Below are 19,824 nucleotides of genomic sequence, written 5' to 3'. Positions count from 1 at the left end.
CAGCTGCTCCGGGACAAGTTCCGGGACTTTGCCCGGGAGACGGGGGCGATTGGGCAGGAGCGGGTGGACAACGTGAATGTCATCATTGAGCGGCTCATAGACGCAGGCCACAGCGAAGCCGCCACGATCGCCGAGTGGAAGGATGGGCTGAACGAAATGTGGGCGGACCTGCTGGAGCTCATTGACACGCGCATGCAGCTGCTGGCCGCCTCCTATGACCTGCACCGCTACTTCTACACGGGCACGGAGATCCTGGGCCTCATCGACGAGAAGCTCCGAGAGCTGCCCGAGGACGTGGGGCTGGACGCCAGCACCGCCGAGTCTTTCCACAGGGTGCACACAGCCTTTGAGCGGGAGCTAGACCTGCTGAGCGTGCAGGTGCCTTCTGTCCCCTGCTGCCCGCCCCCCCCACCAGCCGCGCTCCAGCAGGCTCCAGGGACCTACCATCCACCTCTTCCCCAGGGGCCCGGGGGTGTCACCCTCTGCAGTGGACACCAGGAAATTTTGCCTCTTTAGAAAGGCAGCAGCTGGCACTGCTGTGGGCGGGAGCTGTGGCCTCCGGTCGTTCTTTAGCTTCAGAAGTAGTTCTTCAAACTGAAACCTCACAAAAACCCAAGGCATAAGATACCTTAAAATGCTGTCTCTGGTTGTGCAACAGGGTTCCTAGGGAACACATATATGGTGCATTTCTAGCGCCAAGTACTGGTATCGGCATTACATTTAGTCACTGACTCCTCATAGCCACACTCTCAGCTAGGTGCTAACATCATCTGCACTTTATAGATGAGGAAGGCAAGGCACAGAGAGTAAACAAGTTCCCCGGAACGTGTGGACGAACAGTGGAGCCAGGGTTCAGATCCGGTGTCCTAGCGTCCTGGCTCTAGACTCCATGCCCTTGGCCACCGGGCTGTTCAGTCTTTCTACATGGGAGCTGGGGGGACCCCAGGATCTGCTTAGACTCCCTCCTCCCATCAATGGGGTGGCCCCATAGGGCTCCACCGAACTTGGTGTGATGGAAAGGGTGAAGGCAAGGGGACCCCACTTCCGGGGCCTTGGCAGCCTTCCAGAGGCCCAGGAGAGACGGGCTGGCTGTGGAGCCCTGCACCCAGCCAGCGGGGTCCAGGGATAGGATGCCAAGGTGGGTCGGGCCCTCGTTCACTCAGAAGAGGACCTCCTAGGAATTTGTCATCCAGCTGGAGGTGAGGCCTGTTGCGGTCCTTGTGCTTTGGGGGTGCCAGAGCCCCTGAGGGGGGCACAGCCCACTGAAGTCTCAGGAATGAGGCCTCATTGCACTGGGCCCGGCCTCAAACAGGGGATCTGGTAGAGCCCCTTCCTTGACAGGCAGCATGCAGAGTGGTTAAGAACAGGGACTCCAGTCTGCACCCGTCTTCTAGTGTCAGTGACCTCAGGCCACTCACTCAGGCTTGCTGTGCCTCAGTTTCTTCATCTCAAAAACAGGGATCACAATAGTACCTCTTTCATAGGGTGCCTATGAAACATGCCTGGCACGTAGTTACTCTTACTACAGTACTTCTGGGGAGATCAAAGGGCAGAGAGTTCCTTTCACTCCCATATCCTCATCAAAGCCCAAAAGATGGCTTGGGTCCATAGAGGCCAAAATGAGGAGATTTCTCCCCCAGCATTGGTGGGAGGCTGAAGATCTTGCCTTCCAGAAGAGTCCTGGGGAGGGAGACCTGGAGGAGACAGACCTCTTGCCCATCAGAGGCCCAGGACACATCTTTCTAGGGAACAATGTCTGGTTTTGCACAACCACAGGTCCAGCAGTTCCAGGACGTGGCCAGCCGCCTGCAGAAGGCATACGCTGGGGAGAAAGCAGAGACCATCCAGAACAAGGAGCAGGAGGTGTCCGCCGCGTGGCAAGCACTGCTCGACGCCTGTGCCGGCCGCCGCACACAGCTGGTAGACACGGCAGACAAATTCCGCTTCTTCAGCATGGCCCGAGACCTCCTCTCCTGGATGGAGGGCATCATCCGGCAGATCGAGACCCAGGAGAAGCCTAGGTAAGGGGGACATGCTCGGGGCCACCCCGCTCAGCCACTCTGTCCCCAGGCCTGGCAGACCAGGCCGCTGCCCTGGACCTCCTCCTTGGAGGGACTGTCTTGGACTGTGGGGGCACTTGAGGCTGGGTCCAGGCAGAAACGGAACAGCTCGGCTTCTCCTGGGAGGACCGGCCATCACAGAGTAACGGGAGCCTGGAGAGTGGCGAGAAGGACGTCTGCCGTTCAGACGTGACAGCATGGCAGTGACCATAGCTCCAGCTGTCAGGGAGAGCAAGCGCTCCACACATCCAAAGCAGCACGTGTCCGAGCCTGTGCATCTCCCCCCAGTGCTGGGACGAGGCGGCCGTTCTCCCCAAGCTCCAGAAGGAGCTTCTTGTCTGGGTCAGGGGGCTCATGCCCATCTCTGTCCCTCTGCCCTAGAGTGCCCGTCCTGATGGCCAAGACTTTATAGTTTCCATCTTGATTCAGAATGCGACTCACGTAACATACCATTCAGCCATGTAACGTGTCCCATTCAGGGATTTTTGCATGATCACCGGGTACAGCCCTCACTACGGTCTAAATTTAGAAAGCTTTCATCACCCCAGAAAGAAGCCCTGTACCCGTTAGCAGCCATCGCCCCACAATTCCCTGCTCTCCCCAGCCTCTGGCAACCACGAACCTGCTTTCCGTCTCTCTAACTTTGCCTGTGTCCTAGACTCGTCACAGAAGGGGACTCAGACAATACATGGTCCTCTGTGACTGGCTCTTAAGGATGAACCTTTTAAGGTTCGTCCATGTTGTAGTGAGCATCAGAACTTCATTTCTTTTTATTGTCGAATAATATTCCCAGGCTTCTTTTGGGGTCCCTGAACCCCCAACCCATCCCCTGCCCACTGACCAATGGAAGACACTAGGGCATCAGCATTCCCGCTGGGGCTGGGCTGGTAGAGGACCCCCTGGCTGGCCAGAGAGAGAGGAGGAAGTGGGGTCAGACTCCCAGGGAGGTGGGGGGTGGCCCTCTCTGGTCTGGACTTGGCATCAGGCAGGCCAGAGTCACCCCAAGCTTCCTTCTTCCCCAAACTCCCTCCCCAACCCATGGTCCCCCCACCCCCCAGGGACGTCTCCTCGGTGGAGCTGCTCATGAAGTATCACCAGGGCATCAAGGCAGAGATCGACACCCGGAGCAAGAACTTTAGTGCCTGCCTGGAGCTGGGAGAGTCCCTGCTGGAGAGACAGCACCAGGCCTCGGAGGAGGTGAGAGGACAGTGGGGTGAAGAGGAGCCCCTCCCTGTCCTTGCCTGCATTCCTGCCGGACCAGACGGCTTCCTGGGAGGGAGCCCTGGGCCATGGTTTCTCTGAGGAGACTTTCTTTCACTCATGGAGCATCAGGGCTGTGTGCAGGCCCAGGGACAAGAGCCCCAGCAACCCCACCCAAGGCTGACAGCTTAGTAGGGGAGAGCAGGCTCATAACCCACCTAACCACCCACATGTGTGCATGCTTTGGCGTTGGCAACACCCATTTCCTAGGAGAGGCACACGTGCCTCAGAGAGGTTAAGTAACTTGCCCAAGATTGCACAGCTGGCAAGGGGAACGGCCAAGACTTGAAGCGAGGTCCTTGTGACCAAACCCAGCATGCTTTGCAGGACCCATTTGCACACCCCTTCAGACAAGAGGAAGGTTTACCAAAAGCCTGAGCTATTCTCCCTTCCTTCCCACAGATTAGGGAGAAACTGAAGCAGGTGCTATCTAGGAGGAAGGAGATGGCTGAGAAGTGGGAGGACCGCCAGGAACAGCTCCGCATGTGTGAGTGCACCTGCGACCCAGACCTTGGGAAGGGGGGCAGACTCCTGCTGAGGTGGGCACAGGGGAGAGGTGATTTTCACTGCCCAGAGAAGAGCCCCCAGAATGCTACCCACCAGCAAGGTTCTGGGGCCAAGGGCCTCGGGGGTCCGCACAGAAGAGCCGCACGGACACACTGCTGGCAGCCCACCTCTGACCAGCCAGCATGCTGTCTCCCCGCCTGCCCTCTGCCCCACCTGGGTCCAGGCAGAACCTGAGTGGCTCGGCTTCTACTGGGAGGACACCGCCGCCTTGTGCCAGGCTGGTGTCCCTGTAGCCTGGGGAGGGGTCAGCTTAAGGCTCTTGCGCCTCCCACATGTTTGATCTGAGGCATGTCAGGCACAGACAGAGCTCTGTCTCCTGCAGCTGGAGACTAAGGAGAGGTGGAAAATCCACCACTCCTGGCTACACACGAGCCAGGAAGGCCTGACGGCCCCATGGTTGCTTGTGCACGATTATGTAAGGCAGCCAGGGGCTGGGAAGAGGGCGTTCAAGGCAAACGGCTGCTCCTCAAAAGGAGACATCTGAATTATATTTTGTTTTCAAACTAGTGTTCTAATTCATGTGTTTTTCCAATATACCTATGGGTAGGGATGAGAAAACCCTCCCCCCATATGGCGTGGGATGGAGTGGTCTCAGGCAGCAGGGCACCGCTGAACAGGGTGTCCACGTGGTTCAGGGACCCTGTGCAGGCCTCCTGCCTGACCGCCAGCTCCTTGTCTGCGGAGTGGCCCACTGCTGAGTGCTAACAGGCCCTTGGGCCCTGTGGGTGGGTCTGTGGCTTGTTCCCCATGGCAGTACTGGAAGTGTGCCAGTTCTCGAGGGATGCCTCTGTGGCCGAAGCATGGTTGATCGCCCAGGAGCCCTACCTGGCCAGCCGGGACTTTGGACACACGGTGGATGGTGTGGAGAAGCTTATCAAGAGGCATGAGGCTTTTGAGAAATCCACAGCCACCTGGGCTGAGCGCTTCGCCGCCCTGGAGAAGCCCACCACGGTGAGCTGGGAACGGGCACTGGGAGGCCCCACAGCTGCGCCTCGGGTGGGGGATCTCAAGTCAAGAACTCTGAGCCTGTCATTAGGCACCCACGGACAGTGTAAAAGTCTTGGTGAGGGGCAGAGTGGGAAGGAAATAGGAGACATAGAAAGTACTTCTGAATTCCAAAAACAAAGGGGTGATTTCTAAAAGAATAAACACCAGGTATGTGGGGAGGCATCTTTAGGGAAAGCTGGTCTAACAGCAAGCAGGCTCTTCTCTGTGGCTACCCTGATACCCTGGGCCTTTCCTTCCCCTTAGCTTGAGCTAAAAGAACGCCAGACCCCAGAGAGACCCGAGGAGGAGAGTGGGTAAGTGTGGGGAGGGCCAGGCGGTGGATTTAGCAGGAACGTTCTGGGAGGATGGGTGGGAAGGGGAGGGAAGGTACTTTTCATCAGAAACAGGCCCCCTGACGTCTTAATAATACCTCTCACACCTGGGCCACTAGCCAGAGAAATCTGAAGTGTCTGCAGCCTAAAGGCGGAGAAGAGCTTTTGTTTCCCCCAAAACACGGGTGGCCTGAAGGCCTGGTACAGGCAGAAGCGCCCCCCCCCCCCCCCCCCCGCCCCGTTCTGGGAGCCACCTGAACACGTGCCCCAGAGGCCATTCTGCCTCCAACCACGTCCATTTCTGAAGGGTCTGCCGTACGTCCCGGATTAAGCAGTTCCTTGCTAAGTGCCTGTCGCCAGGAGGCCCGGACCGGGAGAGAGTTGACATGTTCCTGGTGGGGAGAGTGGGAAGCCAGGTCCTGCGGGTAGGCATTGGCCTCGGGGAGATGGTTTCTAAAGGAGGGCTATGTCTTCCATAGGCCTCAAGAGGAAGAAGGCGAGACAGCAGGGGAGGCTCCCCGAGGTCCACATCGTGCCGCTACCGAGAGAACGTCCCCGGTCAGTTTCCTATCCTATGTGTCTGGCTCCTGGGAGTCCTTGCTGCCAGAGCCCTCTCATCCCTACTAGGCTCAGCCGGGGCAGAGCCCGAGGGCAGCCATGCACCACCCCTGCTTCCAGACTCCTCCTTCAGATCAGTCATTTTTTTTACTTAGGTTTCCTTAATTTCTAGAGTAATTCCCCTCCTTGCTTCAACCCAGAAGAAACTGACATGCCAGGCCACTGACATGACTCTTTAGTTTGATTTTATCTAGTCTAATAAATTTTATTGTATAAATACATCACCATCTACATGAGGAGAAACAGTTGATCTAGAGAAGACTTATTTTTATATACCATTCTTCTCCCATTTTCCCTCTCACTCCACCCTTAACACAGCATGCCCTACACACACATTCACACGCATGCACGTGCGCGCGCACACGCTTTCTCTCACACGTGCACAAACAGACCATCTGATCTCGCCTGCCCTAGCCACGGGCATTCAGGGCAGTGAAGGGGGGACACCCAACCCTCTAGCCCACCCCTCCCTCCTACACAGAGCACCCTCCCCTTTGCTCCCAACCCCCCTCCCCCGGGCCTGATGCCTGTGGGTCGGTTTGAAGGTGGAGCTGGCTCTGAAGCAGGAGTGAAGGAGAGCCTCAGGGCTTCTGGGTCACAGGGCCAGTCCCCCCCACACCTGGTAGAAAAGGAGGGTGCATCAGAGACCTGGCTGACGGAAGTGTTGGGAGGGTCCAAGACCAGCTGCCGAAGGCGTGGGACACATGGCTTCAGGAAGGAATAGGTCTATTAGCTGAAAAGACCCAAGGTGCCCGGGCAGGGAGCCCGGGAGGCTGTAACCCCAATTTTGGAGAAATGCCCTGGGGAGCAGCTAAGAAGAAGACAAGACTTCAGCATGTGCCTGGCATGGCCCACCAATGCATGTACCCCTACCTGTCCAGCTGCCCGATTGAGCTTGCCTGAACCTCTAGGGAGATTGGTATTCTAGGTGGAAATTCCTGATACACCAGCCACTCTAGAAAAATGCACATACAGTGAGTCTTTCCCGTGCAGAATCTCTGTCAGATTTGTATTTCGGCCCTTCTCACACTTCTGAGAGTCACACACACCCCCTCTCCCACGCTGAGCTCCCTCTGCAGCCTCCAGCCTGGCCAGAGTCCTCCCTTTCCGAGCTGCACCGGCCCGTCATGTCCAGCAGAGGGCATTCCTGGGCTCCCGATGGAGGGCCTCTCCCAGAAGTGCCCTCTGAAGCACCCACCGTCGCATGTGGGGTCTCTGGTGGACTTCGTCCCAGCCCCTTTTTCCCAGAGACAGCCCCTACTGGAAGGAGAGAGAACTCTGGGGGCTGGCCCGAACTGTGGATGCTGGGGCTGGGACTGTCCCCCACGGCCCGTGCTTCAGCTGTGCATCCCTGTGTGTCTCCGTGAGGTGGTGTCCTGGGTCTGTGGGCTCCTTTGTGACCTCCTGCACGACTCCCGTGGTTTGTCATGTTCGTCTGTGTGAATGTAAGACACGTGCATCAGAGCTGCCTCCGTCCAGCACCTGAATGTCACTGGGTTTGGGGGAATAAAATCTGCTTGGGCCTGAGCATCTCTGGAATGAGGGAATGAGCCTACAATGGAGACCCTTCCCAGAGAGCCGGCCACTGCGCCAGAGGGGGAAATGCCTGGGTTTGGTACATGAAGAAACCAGATGGCACATCCAATGAACACCAGGCCCAAGGCCCGAGGCCTCATGGAAACAACCACGAGGCTGCTACTTCTCTTTTCTGAGCCCTTTGCTGGGCTTTATGAGGATCTCCAAAACTCCAAGGGAGGGCACAATCTCCAATTGGTCTTTGGTCTGAGAAGAGAGGAAAATGGGCCCCATGCAGGCTGGGACACCTTTGCAGAAACCGCAGGCCTGTCCCGAGAAGGGCTGACAGCATGCTGCCCCTTCTCTCCAGCCTGGGGCACGGTGGCTCTCCTGCTGTCTGTCCCCTGTGTGTGTGGTCCGGTGTGGGCACCCTGTAGAATAGATCCATGTGGCATTGCTTTCTGTGAAACCCATCACTAGTGCATGCTGGCTTCCTGCTCAGGGGAGTGGATGGGAGGGGACCAGGCACCTGAACCCCTGCCTAGCCGGCTCCACACCACTGGGGGGTGGGGGCAGCCTACTAGCCCCAGCCCAGGCCCCCCCTTCCCGGGTGCGTCCATGCTGTTCCACGTCAGTTTTTCCTCAAGCACATCATCATACAGTGAATTGTCTCCCTCATCACTTTTCCACATTAGAGCATGTTCTGGTAAAAAAAAAAAAAAAAAAAAAAAAAAAAATCCCTTCATACAGGTAAGTGTGTAAGTATGTGTGAGGCCAAGCAGAAAAAAGGTATCAAAAAAGCCAAAACTTCTGGAGTGGAAGTCAGGACACTGGGTCCCAGTCCATGATTCTGCTGGAGCGTTCCTGTGTGATTTTAGACAAACCACCTAATCCTCCTGGGTCTCCTCACCTTTATAAAGCCCTCTCTTAGGGATTACAGACCGTCCAGAACATTCCTGTGTGTCAAAAATGTACCTAAGTAAAGGGAGAGGCTGGGAGAGGTGGGTTTCCCCACTTTCTTCGGGTCTCATCCTCAGTCTAAGGAGCCTGTTCGCCTGTCAGGTGCTAGTTGGTGTGAGGCTGGAGATGGGAAAGAAGAGGTAAAGGGCTGGGATATTTGCCTTTGTCCTTGTTTGGGGAAGAGAGGCAGGGTTGGGCCTCAGCTCCTGCAGAGGTCTGGACCCTGAAGATGGCCCCAGGGTGCTGGATGGGGGCCTGGTGGCAGGCTGAGCCATTCCCTTTCCTCTTAGTTCCTGGGGCACTGTCACCCTAATACCCCCTGCCTTGTGTGTCTCCCCTTCATCCTGGGTGTGGCTCTGGAAAGGGCTTGGGGGTCTTGTCAAGCATCCTCATCTTCCAGACCCTGGGTGCCTCAGAATCCCCTGTGTAACATCTGTGGTGAGATGTGATTGATTTCACGGAGGAAAAATGGTATTGCAGAGGATCCAAATCCCTCCAGGCTTGAGGGGCCCCAGCCAACAGTGCTGGGAGGTCTTCTGCACACAGCATCTGTTTCTCGGCTTTGGGATGGGAATTGGGCCTGCTTGAGGAACTCTCCCAGCAGGGCAGCTGCTGGGACTATGTGAGAGACATCCCTGACAGGGACTGGTGTTCCTAGGGGCTGTGACAACAAGAAGGAGTCAGTCTTCAGGGTCATGGGATGGGTAGTCATGCCCTGCCCGCCTCAGGGACATGAGGCTACTCCAGAAAGCAACTGCTGGGTGCTGTTCGTTATCAGTCCCCTTCATCAGGTGGTCAGGGAAAACTCACCCAAGTGCAGCTCACAGATGTCACTCTTAGTGTGACCTTTCAAGACTGCCTGCCCCTGGCTGCCCTGGAGCGGACTGGGCATCTCAGCAGGGACAAGGGAAGGGAGTCGAGCCACCCAGGTCCCTTGCCTCTCCCTTCCATAGTCTCAGAGGTTGCTGTGGCTTCAGGGAAATAACCAGCCCTTGCAAATGTGAGGGACGTACCCCAGGTGCTGGGGGTGCTGGGTCACGGGCACTGGGTCACCGCCAGGATACCTTTCAGACTGGCAACCCCTTGGCCAGCTGGGCAGCTCCCCTCAGAGCAGCCTCCCTGGTGGGCGGCCTGGAGTTTTACTCAGCGGCCAGAGGCCAGGCTCCACTGTCCTTGGATGGAAGGGACGTGGGTGTGTGTGGAGGGAGCAGCTGTGTTTCTTCTTGCCTGAGCACACTTTCCCGATCCTTCCTCCCCCACCCTGTGAGGCTCAGCAGAGCTGCCGCTTCAAGCATTTTCAGCCCATGCGAATCATATTTGTTCATAATGAGCAAAAGGGGCCTGGAAAGGACCGTTTTCCCCTAAACCTGGGCGTGGCCCTGTCTCCCCAGGATGCCTGAATCCACGTTGCAGGGGGTGGGGTCTGCGTGCCATCTGGCACTGCACCCTGATATTCCAGGCTTCTTCTGGACCTATGTCCCCCACCCAGCTCTCCCTGCTGTGGCCACATGCGATCTTCCAGGCCCCGCTGCTCCAAAGGCTGCCCCTAAATTCTTTCTTGCAAGCTGTGTTTCAGAGCATCCCAGATACTGACGGACTCGGGACAGAACCCATTAACATTGGAGGCGATCTCAGAAATGGGGTTTGAAGCTGCCAGCTTAACCACTGGGTGTCAGATCTGGATGGGGGAGTGGACATCTTCTCTCTCTCATCTTTCTGAGTGGCTGGCTCAGAGTCACCACGGGATGGAGCGGCCCCCAGTTTCTCCAGGGCAGAGGGACCAGAAGAGCCCACACTGATGGCAGGAATGGTGAAGACCGCTGCCAAGGAAGCCTCATTCTCCTCCTGCCCATGATGGCGGTGGACCAGGTCTCCCCATCCCTGTCTGAGGGGACCCTGCACATTCCCCTCTCCTCTCCCCTCACTTCACCTGGTGCCCTCCCACCCCCATCATCTTCCCTGGTGTCCCAGTTGTCATCTCGGATGGATGGCCGGCCCCCAGGGTCCGGTGTGGAGCCATTCTGCCCCCCCCCCGTCCCACCTCTCATGAGAGCCCTCCACCCCAGCCACTCCTGCCTGCCTTCTCTCTGTAGGCATTTGTCTCTGCTCACCCTGAGTTGCCATCTCTTCATTTCTTCTTTCAACTCAACAAAGCATCTCTTTTTCTTCTCTTGTAAACAATTGTCTTCTGAACTGTCTTCCCAAGCTGCCTGCCCACAGTCCTTCCCACCCCTTTCCCAGAGGACAAGCGCCCAGACATCAGACACTGGGGGAGCATGCAGTTCTCAGCAGCAGAAGTGGCCGGCTTCCCCCACCTCCGTTTCAGAGCCTTGTTGGATTGCCTCAGGCATCCGGCCATAGGCCTCGTGTGGCCCCACACCCCTCCTCCAGCCCCTTCAGGTGTTCTCTGACTCATCCCACATCAGCGGGCTCAGCTCATTTGGACCAAGAACCGCGCTGGGTAGGTGCTCTCCTCTGGAGCAGTCCCCGCCCCTCGTGCAGCAGGATTCCATAGGAAGAACTTGGAGTTTGGGACGGGACAGATCTGCTGCCTTGACTTTCCACTCACTAGATGTGTGGCTGAGCAAGCTGCTCATTCTCCCTGACCCCCACTTTCCCGAGTCTCTAAAATAGGGGTGGGGATGATACCTGCCTCACAGGTGTGAGTATCAGAAGAGAGAACATAGGTAGAACTGCCATCGAGGAGATGATCCCAGCCTTCATTTTTCCCTTCATTTTTTCTCTGTCCCTTACTGCAGTCCTTCATCTCTTAAAAGCAGCCTTCTCCATATGAATGCCAAAGCCCTCCCAAACCAACCGCCCTGGAGTGCCTCCCCCTTGACCCGCCTACGTACACATTCCAGGCTCAGTCCTTGCTGTGAGATCAGTGGGCAAAACCATCACATCTCAAGGTGGAATGGTCTCTTCGCAGGGTGCACCCTCGTGCCCTGGTTCTCACGTATCAGCATCTCCTTTAGAGAGAAGCCCCCCCTCACTTGTGTTTCCTTGCTTGTTAATACATCTGGGTTCACCGAGCACCTTCTAGAACCTCCAAAACACCCTGTGGTCCCGAGCCAGGTGATTTTTCTCGTGGGAGCCCCGCATCTCTGTGCTGTCTTCTGCACCACCAGCTGGCTGGGCCTGGAAGTACACCTTCCACCCCTTTGGTCCAGAGCAGAAATGTACCCATCTTGTCCGCCTTCTTCTCCCCTTCTTGAACCTCCTTTGTGGCCCTCTGCCTACTTTGCCCAAGCCAGCTTCCTAGCCAGGCAGGACCCTAAAAAGTCAAGCTTAACAAGACTCCGAAAAGAGGTGGCCATCCCCTGCCCACCAGGAACTGAGGCCTCTCCCTGTTTGACTACAGTCCTGTGAGATCCTAAAAGCCTCTCCTCCCCTGATGTCCCCCAACCCGCAGCCAGTACTGCCTGTCCCCTGCCCTCCTCTGACCTCTCGATCCCAGCAGCCGGCACACACACATACCCCCCTCTCAGATGCCCCCACTGCAGCCACCTGTTCCCCAAAGCGAAGAACCTGGCTCCACCCTGCATACAGCCCCTCCCCCGATTCCAGCTCCCACCGCGGGCCATTATCCCTCGGGCTGTCACTCCCATTTACCAGCCAGGCTGCCCAGCTGCTCCAGCCTGCCACGGAGAATTTCCTCCAGGCCCCCTCTTTCAGCTCCTCCGGGTGGTGTCTCCAGGCTCGGCCCCCTCAGCAGTGTAGGCGTAATCTGTGCATCGTCCTCGTGAGCTGAAGCAGTGGGCTCCCTGCCTTACAACGTGGAGGGTAGAAGGGAATCTTCGATGATCTCCCTTCTCCAGGGCCCTTTGGCAGAACCTGCCTGTCTCTACAGCCACATGAGTAGCCAGCCCTGGGCCCCAGCTTCTCGCCTAGAATCCCCTCCCTGTGTCCCGCTCTCCACAGGTCCCACCCTGGTAGGGCAAGGCAGACTCTTCATATCCGAGCACGGCACAGTTCCAGGGGCAGCAGGAACACGGTCCCCACCTCCTGTCCCTCCCTGCCACCGCTTTCTTTTAGAAGAGAGCACAAAGCCCATTTACCCCTGGGGCCTGGGAGAGGAAGGTCCTTCTGGCCAAACCATGCCCCATCTTTCTCATCTGTGGCTCCTCCCTTAGCCCTGGAGAGCAGTTCTGCTTCCCTAGACCTGGGGCTGCGGGGTGGGGGGGTTGGGCATCAGCTGCCAAACATTTCTCTCGCCCTCTTTCTGAGCTCTTCCTGAGGCCTTGGCCTTCCGGGCAGACGGGACAGAATGGCTTTTAAATTGTCTCCACATGAACAGTCAAGAGCACAGAAGAAATCTTTGCAGACATTGGAGGACCCCCATTTTCTAAAACCCACGACCGGGCCATTTAACTTTTGACCTTGATGGCCATGGCCTCTGAACGTCCCTGCTAGGGAGTGGGGGTCAGGCACTCAGGAGGAGGAAGCAGAAGAAAGGTTAAGATGAAGTTGGTAGGCAGTCCTGGAAAAATCTGCCCTTATTTGCAGGGGACGGTTCCAAAAAGGAAGGAGAATGGCAGTATGGGAAGAATATGTGGACACAGTCCCTAGTGAAACCAGTCCGCGGAGGGCAGAGGCTGAGCAAGAGAGGCACACACGGCTGTGAGGGTCTTCTCTGAACCCCCACCCCCGGCAGGTGCAGGGAAAGCACTGGCCCATGACCAAGAGGAGCAGTACAGCCAGATGGAGAGGTGGGGGATGAAAAGAGGCTTCACTTCCTCCATTAATAATCTACCCCCCACCAAGCTTTATACCCAAGTCAGAAGGGTGGCCTGATCAAGTCCACAGAAAAAGCCCAAAGCCAGGCACCCAGGCTCCCAGTCTCATCCCTGCCAATTCTGCCCTTCCTCCCTCCAGGAGGATGATCCTGGTCTCTAGATCCTTGTGGCCAATGCTCGCTCATTGCAGACAATTGCAGATACAAGTACTACAGATGAGTAAAGATGAGTGTGAGCCAGCCACAGTTCTCCTGGGGCTCTAAGACAGGAAAAGATGAAAGACCTAAAGATGTGATTTAAAAAAACAAAAAAATCCTTGCCTTCTAATTCTGGAGTGCATGCTCTCAATCACTTCTGATACTTCCTAGCTGTGTGGTCTTGGGTAAGTCACTTAACCTCTCTGAGCATAGATTTCTTTGTAAATTGAAGGTATTACACTAGATTAGTGGTTTTCAAACTTTTCAGTCCTGTTATCCTTTCTTTAAGAGAGATCTTACTGGAACTCCAACTTAAAACTGTGTATTGGACAGTCCTGATTTGATGGGACCCAAACATGACCAGCTTTACCTTTCTTCCAGCCATGGCATCAGACATCTGCATTGAGCCTCTCCTGCCGTTGCTTTACTATCGTCTCAGGCAGTCCTCGGTCACCTTCAGCCGTTAGGGTCCACCCAGTGTCTCAGTTTACTACTTCAATCCGCTATCCGATGTCACGTCCACCTTCTCCCATCCTCCATTTCTCTATTTCAGGTTTGACCCATGGTCTGAAGGACCCACAATGGGGAGCACAGGGTCTCTGCTCTTCTCTGGCCTCTCCAGGCCTCCACCTTCAGTTGTGGGGCAAGCAGCAGGGACTAGCAAAGGGGTCGGCGTCTCCTGCCTGGGGCGGCCCTAGTCCTCCTGGGCTGATGCCCTTGGTCCTTCAGTCCAGACATGGCCAGCTCAAGGACCTGCAAAACCCTTCCCACCTGGTGCTATAAGGTCTCCAGCAGGCAGGCCTTTGAGACAGGGCTCTGACGAGCTGGCTCGAGCTAGGCTGCCTTCATTGGTGCTCGTTTGGCACACAGAAGACCCGCCTGTGCCCCACCTGGCCGACCTGGCGGTGGGAAGCTGGCTACCCCCTGCTGCTCCCATCTGTGCTGCCTTCTTCTGTGGTAGGGGGTGGGCACAAAGATCACGAAGGCCTCTGCTGATGGGAACCAGGAGGTGGACATCTGCCTCCACTGGAGGCCCCTCACTGGGCTGGGCTGGGGCCGGAGCACCCCATGCCCCCCAGGGAAGCAGTGACTCCTTCTCTGGGGATTCTCAACTTCAGCTGCTCATTAGAGAGTGTGAAAAGCTTATTCAGAAATACAAATGTTCTGACCTGCACCAGGGTGTATTCTGCTAAAGCTCCTGAGGTGATGGTAAAAGGCAGCCGGGGTTAGGAAGCACTGCCCTATTCCAGCAAATCCCAGTCCACTGATGGGAGCAGGACCAGTTAGCCCTACACTGTGACCCGGGAGGACCTAGGTTCTCCCTTTGTAAGGTGGTAGGGGAGACTTAGGGCCTGTGCCCTTGGCTTTGGGGCCTTAAACACAAGCAGGTACCAGCAAAGTCCCCATTCAACATACTATTAGACGTTTTTCACAGCTGTGTTAGCAGCACAACCCTTCACAGGAAATCTTGCCGGAGCCCACGTTTAACTCAGTTGGAGTCCCTGTTGCAGCAGGGGGAGGGGCTGGAGCCAGGCAGTGAGCCAGGGCTTGCCCAGCAGCCCTGGCATTTGAAACCATCACCCAGGCCCCTCAGCTGACTCTAAGAACCTCCCTCATTGTGTTCGAGGGGGCAGGGAGTGGGGATGGAGCTGGAGGCATGGGCAGAGTCGAGGGAAGCAGACCAGGTGGCACCACAGGTCAAGGGAGAGCCAGACAGGAACCAGGCTTGGTGGGGGAGGGGGGGACGCTTAGGCTTCCCAGTCCTGCCGGGTAGCCACCCCTGGGTCTGAACCCCTAGCAAGGTGTGCTCCGTATGCCCCTGAGCAGGGGGAAGAAGAGAGGCGGTGGCCTCAGGACCTGCAGCCGCCACCCCCTCCGGGGCCGCAGGAGAAATCCAGTGGGGATGAGAGGCCCGCCACGGAGCCTCTCTTTAAGGTCCTGGACACGCCTCTGAGCGAGGGTGATGAGCCTACAACGCTGCCAGCCCAGCAGGACCACGGGTACAGTGTGCAGATGGAGGGCTACCTGGGACGCAAGCATGACCTGGAGGGGCCCAACAAGAAGGCATCCAACAGGTGTGTGTGGGACGGGCCACCTGGTGGGAGGGGTGGGCGGCTCCCAGGGACTTCTCCCCCTATAGAGCCTCAGTAACATGGACAGGGGAGGGGAGAGGGCGCCTTCTGCCTCTTCTGAGAGCTCCCGGGCACCTGGGCATGATGAGTTCAAATCCTATGCCCTTGTACAAGTTACTCAGCCTTTGTTTCCCCATTTGTAAAATGGGGGTGATGGGGAGAACCTCCCTCTTTGGTACAGATCCCAAGCCTGGCGGAGTAGGTTCTCAGTGAATACTCGCGGTTATTCTTATCCCAGGGCTGGGTAACGGGGTAGGTAGGTTTGGGCAGCAACAACATATCCTTGACCAAGTCCCACTTTTTAACCAATCTGGGCCTGTTTCCCTGGCTGTAAAATGGGAGAGAATGGGGTTGGCATACATGCCTTCTGGTGGTCCCTCCTCCCAGTGCTGTCCTACAGCAACTCTGTGACCCCAAGGAACTCATTCAAAGGCTATGTCCTTTCCTGGCCCTGAGGCAGTTACGTCCTTGAGTTCCGTCCGTCCAGGGCTGCTTCTACCCAAGGTCCCCGGGGGCCTCTCTTTCCAGGCAGCATTCCATTCACAGGGACACTGGGCAGCATCAAGAAGCCAGCCATATTCTCAGGGCCAAGTGGCAGCATACAGAGCCTGGGCTGAGGGGGGTGGGGGGGGTGGAACATGCTAAAGCTCATTCAAATCCCAAAAATGAATTTGGGGGCCCAACCACCCTGAAGTTTATTATTTATAGAGTCCACCTTCAGAAAAGGGGGAAACTAGCATCTACTGAGCACCTGCTATGTGCAAGGCATTGTTAGGACTAATACCATCTTCACAACCACCCTGTGATATTGAGGTTTCTATTTCCCAGAAAGAGAATCAGAATTCCAGAGAAGTCATTTGTTCAAGGCAGGATTTTACTCCAGGACCCAGCTCCTTCTTAGCGACTGCCTGACTTGGGCTCCAAGCTCAAAGAAGGTGGTGAGGGCCACGGGAAAGATCGGAGCTTTCCTGGAGGATCTTTCTCTGGGTGTCAGAAACCTGGGCCCCGTAAAATGGCTCTGCAGCCAGCCCGTCCTGTACAGGTCAAGTTCTCTCTTTGAGCTTGTAGTCTTTCCTATGAGCCCAACAAGCTCTCCACCTTCCTGCCCTCCAGAGGGAGGAGGAGGAGGAGGAAAGCCTTGCCCTGTTCCCCAGCCTTCATTCCTGTGAAGGGTGAAAAGGCACCACGTTTCCCATGGGTCGGTCAAGGAGCTCAGGTTAGCCAAACCATGAGCTTATAAGCTTGTCACCAAACATCAGTTGGGCCTTGATTTGCACAAATATGTTTCTTTAAAAAGTGCTTGTACAGTATACCGGGCAGATCTCCTCAACAAAATGAAAAATAACCAGAACAAAACGCTGCTCTGCTCACTTCAGTTCTGTGGTGAGAATCACATACACTCATGGGTGAGAAGGGCTTTGATAGTTAAGTTTACACTGTTGGTCTTAGACTCACTAATCCTACTTTTAAGAAATGTATCTTAAGGTAAGATCAGAGTTATAGCAAAGATTTATGCATGAATGTTTCACATTGCTGTTTAGATTACACCATTTTAATTTCCAGTAATTATAAGGCCCACCAATAAAGGGATTATTTATATATAGGATGGGATACCATCTAACAATTCAAAATTATTTTTAGGTAAGATTTGAAGGATATGTGAAAATATTCATGATATAGTGTTAATCTTTTTTTTAGATTTATTTATTTTTAGAGAGAGAGCAAGCGGGCATGAGTTGGAGGGGCAGGAGAGGGAGAGAGAGAATCTCCAGCAGATTCCCCACTGAGCCTGGAGCCCAACACGGGGCTCAACCTCAGGACCCTGAGATCATGACGTGAGCTGAAACCAAGAGTTGGATGCTCAACCAGCTGAGCCACCCAGGCACCCTGATACAGTGTTAATCTTAAAAGCCGGATATGAAAAAAATCAAAGCAGGCTATGAAATTGAATATCCAATATAACCCAATTTTCGTTATATATGTGAATAGAAGAAAATGTGAATATGTGAATAGAAAGACTAGAAGAAAATACATAAAACGTTGACAAAAATAGCTAACTTTCGGTAGTGGAATTACATGCAGATGATTTTCATTTCCTTTTTTAACTGTAAAGTGTGTTACTATTTATTGGGGCAAAAATGGTATAACTAAAAAACAAATGGCAAAGCTGTAAGAATTGATTGCAGAGGTACTGCACCCAAACGTGTGTGATGAGCCGGCCGCTATCTCCGCAGGTCCTGGAACAACCTCTACTGTGTGCTCCGGAACAGTGAGCTGACCTTCTACAAGGATGCCAAGAACCTGGCCCTGGGGGTGCCCTACCATGGGGAGGAGCCCCTGGCCCTGAGACACGCCATCTGTGAGATTGCGGCCAACTACAAGAAGAAGAAGCATGTCTTCAAGCTGAAGTGAGGCCCCCTCCCCGCAGGGCCCCTTCCCTGGCCGCACAGTTTGGCATTAGTGGCTGACTGGGAGTCCCTTGTAGGGGACCAGCTCTATGCCTTAGTTGCCCCTCAGGGACTTTTCAAATCAAAGAGGCTTGGAGTCCAGATTTTCACCTCTCAGCAGGTGCTGTGCTGCCTGTGAGGGTTCTGGTCCTGGGGAGGCTCTGGGTTCTGGCTCCTCTCCAGCCAGAGGTGGCCACAGAACAGGAAACCCTCTTTTGTCTTAGGCTGAGCAACGGCAGTGAGTGGCTCTTCCATGGCAAGGATGAGGTAAGTGCAGGGTGGCCTCGCCCAGACCCCAAAAGACCTCAGAGGGGCAAATGTCTCCCTCCCAACAGAAGTCCTAGGAGCAGCCCCCTCCCTGGTGGCCCATGACCCTCCCACCCTGCAGGAGGAGATGCTGGCCTGGCTGCAGGGCGTGAGCACCGCCATCAACGAGTCCCAGAGCATCCGCATCAAGGCACAGAGCTTGCCCCTGCCCTCCAGCACCGGCCCCGATGCCAGCCTGGGCAAGAAAGACAAGGAGAAGAGATTCAGCTTCTTCCCCAAAAAGAAGTAGCCTCTCTGGCACCCTGCCAGCGGGACCGGGCTGTGTAGGGACTGGCGGGGCGCCCAGGGCATGTCCTGCCCGCAACCCCCCCCCCCCCCCCCCCCCCCGCTGCCTGCACCTGCCTGCTCCGCCCGCCGGCTGATGCCCACCTCCGCCCCATGCAGCCCAGGGGCCCCTGGGGCAGGAAATGGTGTCCCAGGCACCCACCCTCCTCTCCCACCTGCCTCTCCTCCTGAGGGCCCTCCAGCCCCCAGACCCCACAAAAGCTGGAGCAGAAGAGGTTCCTCAGATGCTGCCCCCTCCCAAAGCAGGTCTTGCTTGGGGCCACCTCCCATTTGGTCACAGCCAGGGAAAGGGAAGAGGACACTGGAAATGCCTGACCTGCCCCTTAGGGGCGTGAGGAAGGAGCTTCAGGTAGGCGCCTAGGGCTCTAGCCCTGGCCAAGGGACTGCTGGGGGCTCCGGGGACACAAGGGGCCTCTTCCCCATGGGGCCTCCTCAGAACTAGGACTCTCACCTCAGGGGCCACCACATCCCTTCCCGCCTCTTCCTCTCACCAAAAAAAAAAAAAAAAAAAAAAAAACGGGAGGCACCTCCCAAGGTTGATGGGTCGTCAATGCAAGGGCCTCCTGCTGCCTCCGGTGCCCTCTGCTACCACCACAGGTGGTAAAAGGGAGGTAAAAGCTCTCAAGCGGGTCCTCTTAAAACAACAGAACAGCATAAGGCTCAGACGTGAAGGAGGCAGACAGACCTTGACACTACCCAAGGCTCTGCCTCTCCACTCTGGGAGCCTCCCCAACTCACACCCCAGGTCCCTTAGGGATAGTGCAGTTCCCCAGAGAGAAGATGGCTACCCCAGCTTTCTGCAGTAAAGCATCCCAAAGCCAAAGGCCCAATGTGTCCTGTCTGTAGCTGCTACCACCTGAGGGTACTGGCTGGACAGACAGCAAAGTTCATGACCTAGCCCTCTGGGGTGGCAAACGGAACCACACCTGGGTACTACCACCCATGTCACACCACCTCTGGACAACTGAGACAGATGCGGGGGCCTGGGCCATGAAGATACGGCACCCCTTGCTCAGCTTCTCCTGAAGGTCCTGGTCTTGGGGAAGTCACATGGGTGCAAAGGCCACCAAACATCTAACACCCCCATCCCCAAGCACAGCCAAAAGGAGCCCTGCACACTATTTCCCCCAGGGACAGCCTTCCCCATGCTGGTAAGGTCAGACTTCTGGAGGAAAGAGGTCACTCATCCCAACAAAGATCTCCCCCACCACTCGGAAAGCAATACAGCTCCAGCCTCCATCTCAGCTGGGTTTAGGTCCAAAAGAGGGGTCAAACTGGGGGCAGCAGGTGTTTCCCCCTGAAGAGACCATAAAAGTCCCTGGGGCCTTCAGCTGCTGTTCCATCACCTTCCCTATGAAGAGCCTTAGATACACCGTGATGATCCCTCTGGAAGGGGAG

The 19,824-nt window shown here is 55.9% G+C and overlaps 1 protein-coding gene across 6 annotated transcripts in view; it reads left to right on the top strand.

The window, feature by feature from the left end:
• Nucleotides 1–19,824, top strand: part of SPTB (spectrin beta, erythrocytic) — a 119,180-nt gene that overhangs the window by 98,570 nt on the left and 786 nt on the right. For 3 of the 6 annotated variants that reach the window (XM_073895353.1, XM_073895354.1, XM_025869891.2), the window contains 11 exons: nt 4–378; nt 1,777–2,021; nt 3,119–3,257; nt 3,723–3,807; nt 4,642–4,838; nt 5,139–5,188; nt 5,686–5,764; nt 15,063–15,310; nt 17,602–17,775; nt 18,039–18,081; nt 18,203–19,389. In XM_073895353.1, the coding sequence (XP_073751454.1) occupies nt 4–378; nt 1,777–2,021; nt 3,119–3,257; nt 3,723–3,807; nt 4,642–4,838; nt 5,139–5,188; nt 5,686–5,764; nt 15,063–15,310; nt 17,602–17,775; nt 18,039–18,081; nt 18,203–18,370 (1,803 nt within the window). In that variant the 3' untranslated portion in view covers nt 18,371–19,389. Of the gene's footprint in view, nt 1–3; nt 379–1,776; nt 2,022–3,118; nt 3,258–3,722; nt 3,808–4,641; nt 4,839–5,138; nt 5,189–5,685; nt 7,289–15,062; nt 15,311–17,601; nt 17,776–18,038; nt 18,082–18,202; nt 19,390–19,824 lie in introns of those variants that run through there. The other 3 variants (XR_012379019.1, XM_073895355.1, XM_025869889.2) reach the window with 3 other exon arrangements.

The sequence above is a fragment of the Callorhinus ursinus genome, unplaced genomic scaffold (assembly GCF_003265705.2).
Source record: "Callorhinus ursinus isolate GAN/ISIS: 27379988/994484 unplaced genomic scaffold, GSC_fseal_2.0 scaffold8, whole genome shotgun sequence".
NCBI lineage: Eukaryota > Metazoa > Chordata > Mammalia > Carnivora > Otariidae > Callorhinus > Callorhinus ursinus.
This window is presented reverse-complemented; position numbering and strand designations above follow the sequence as displayed.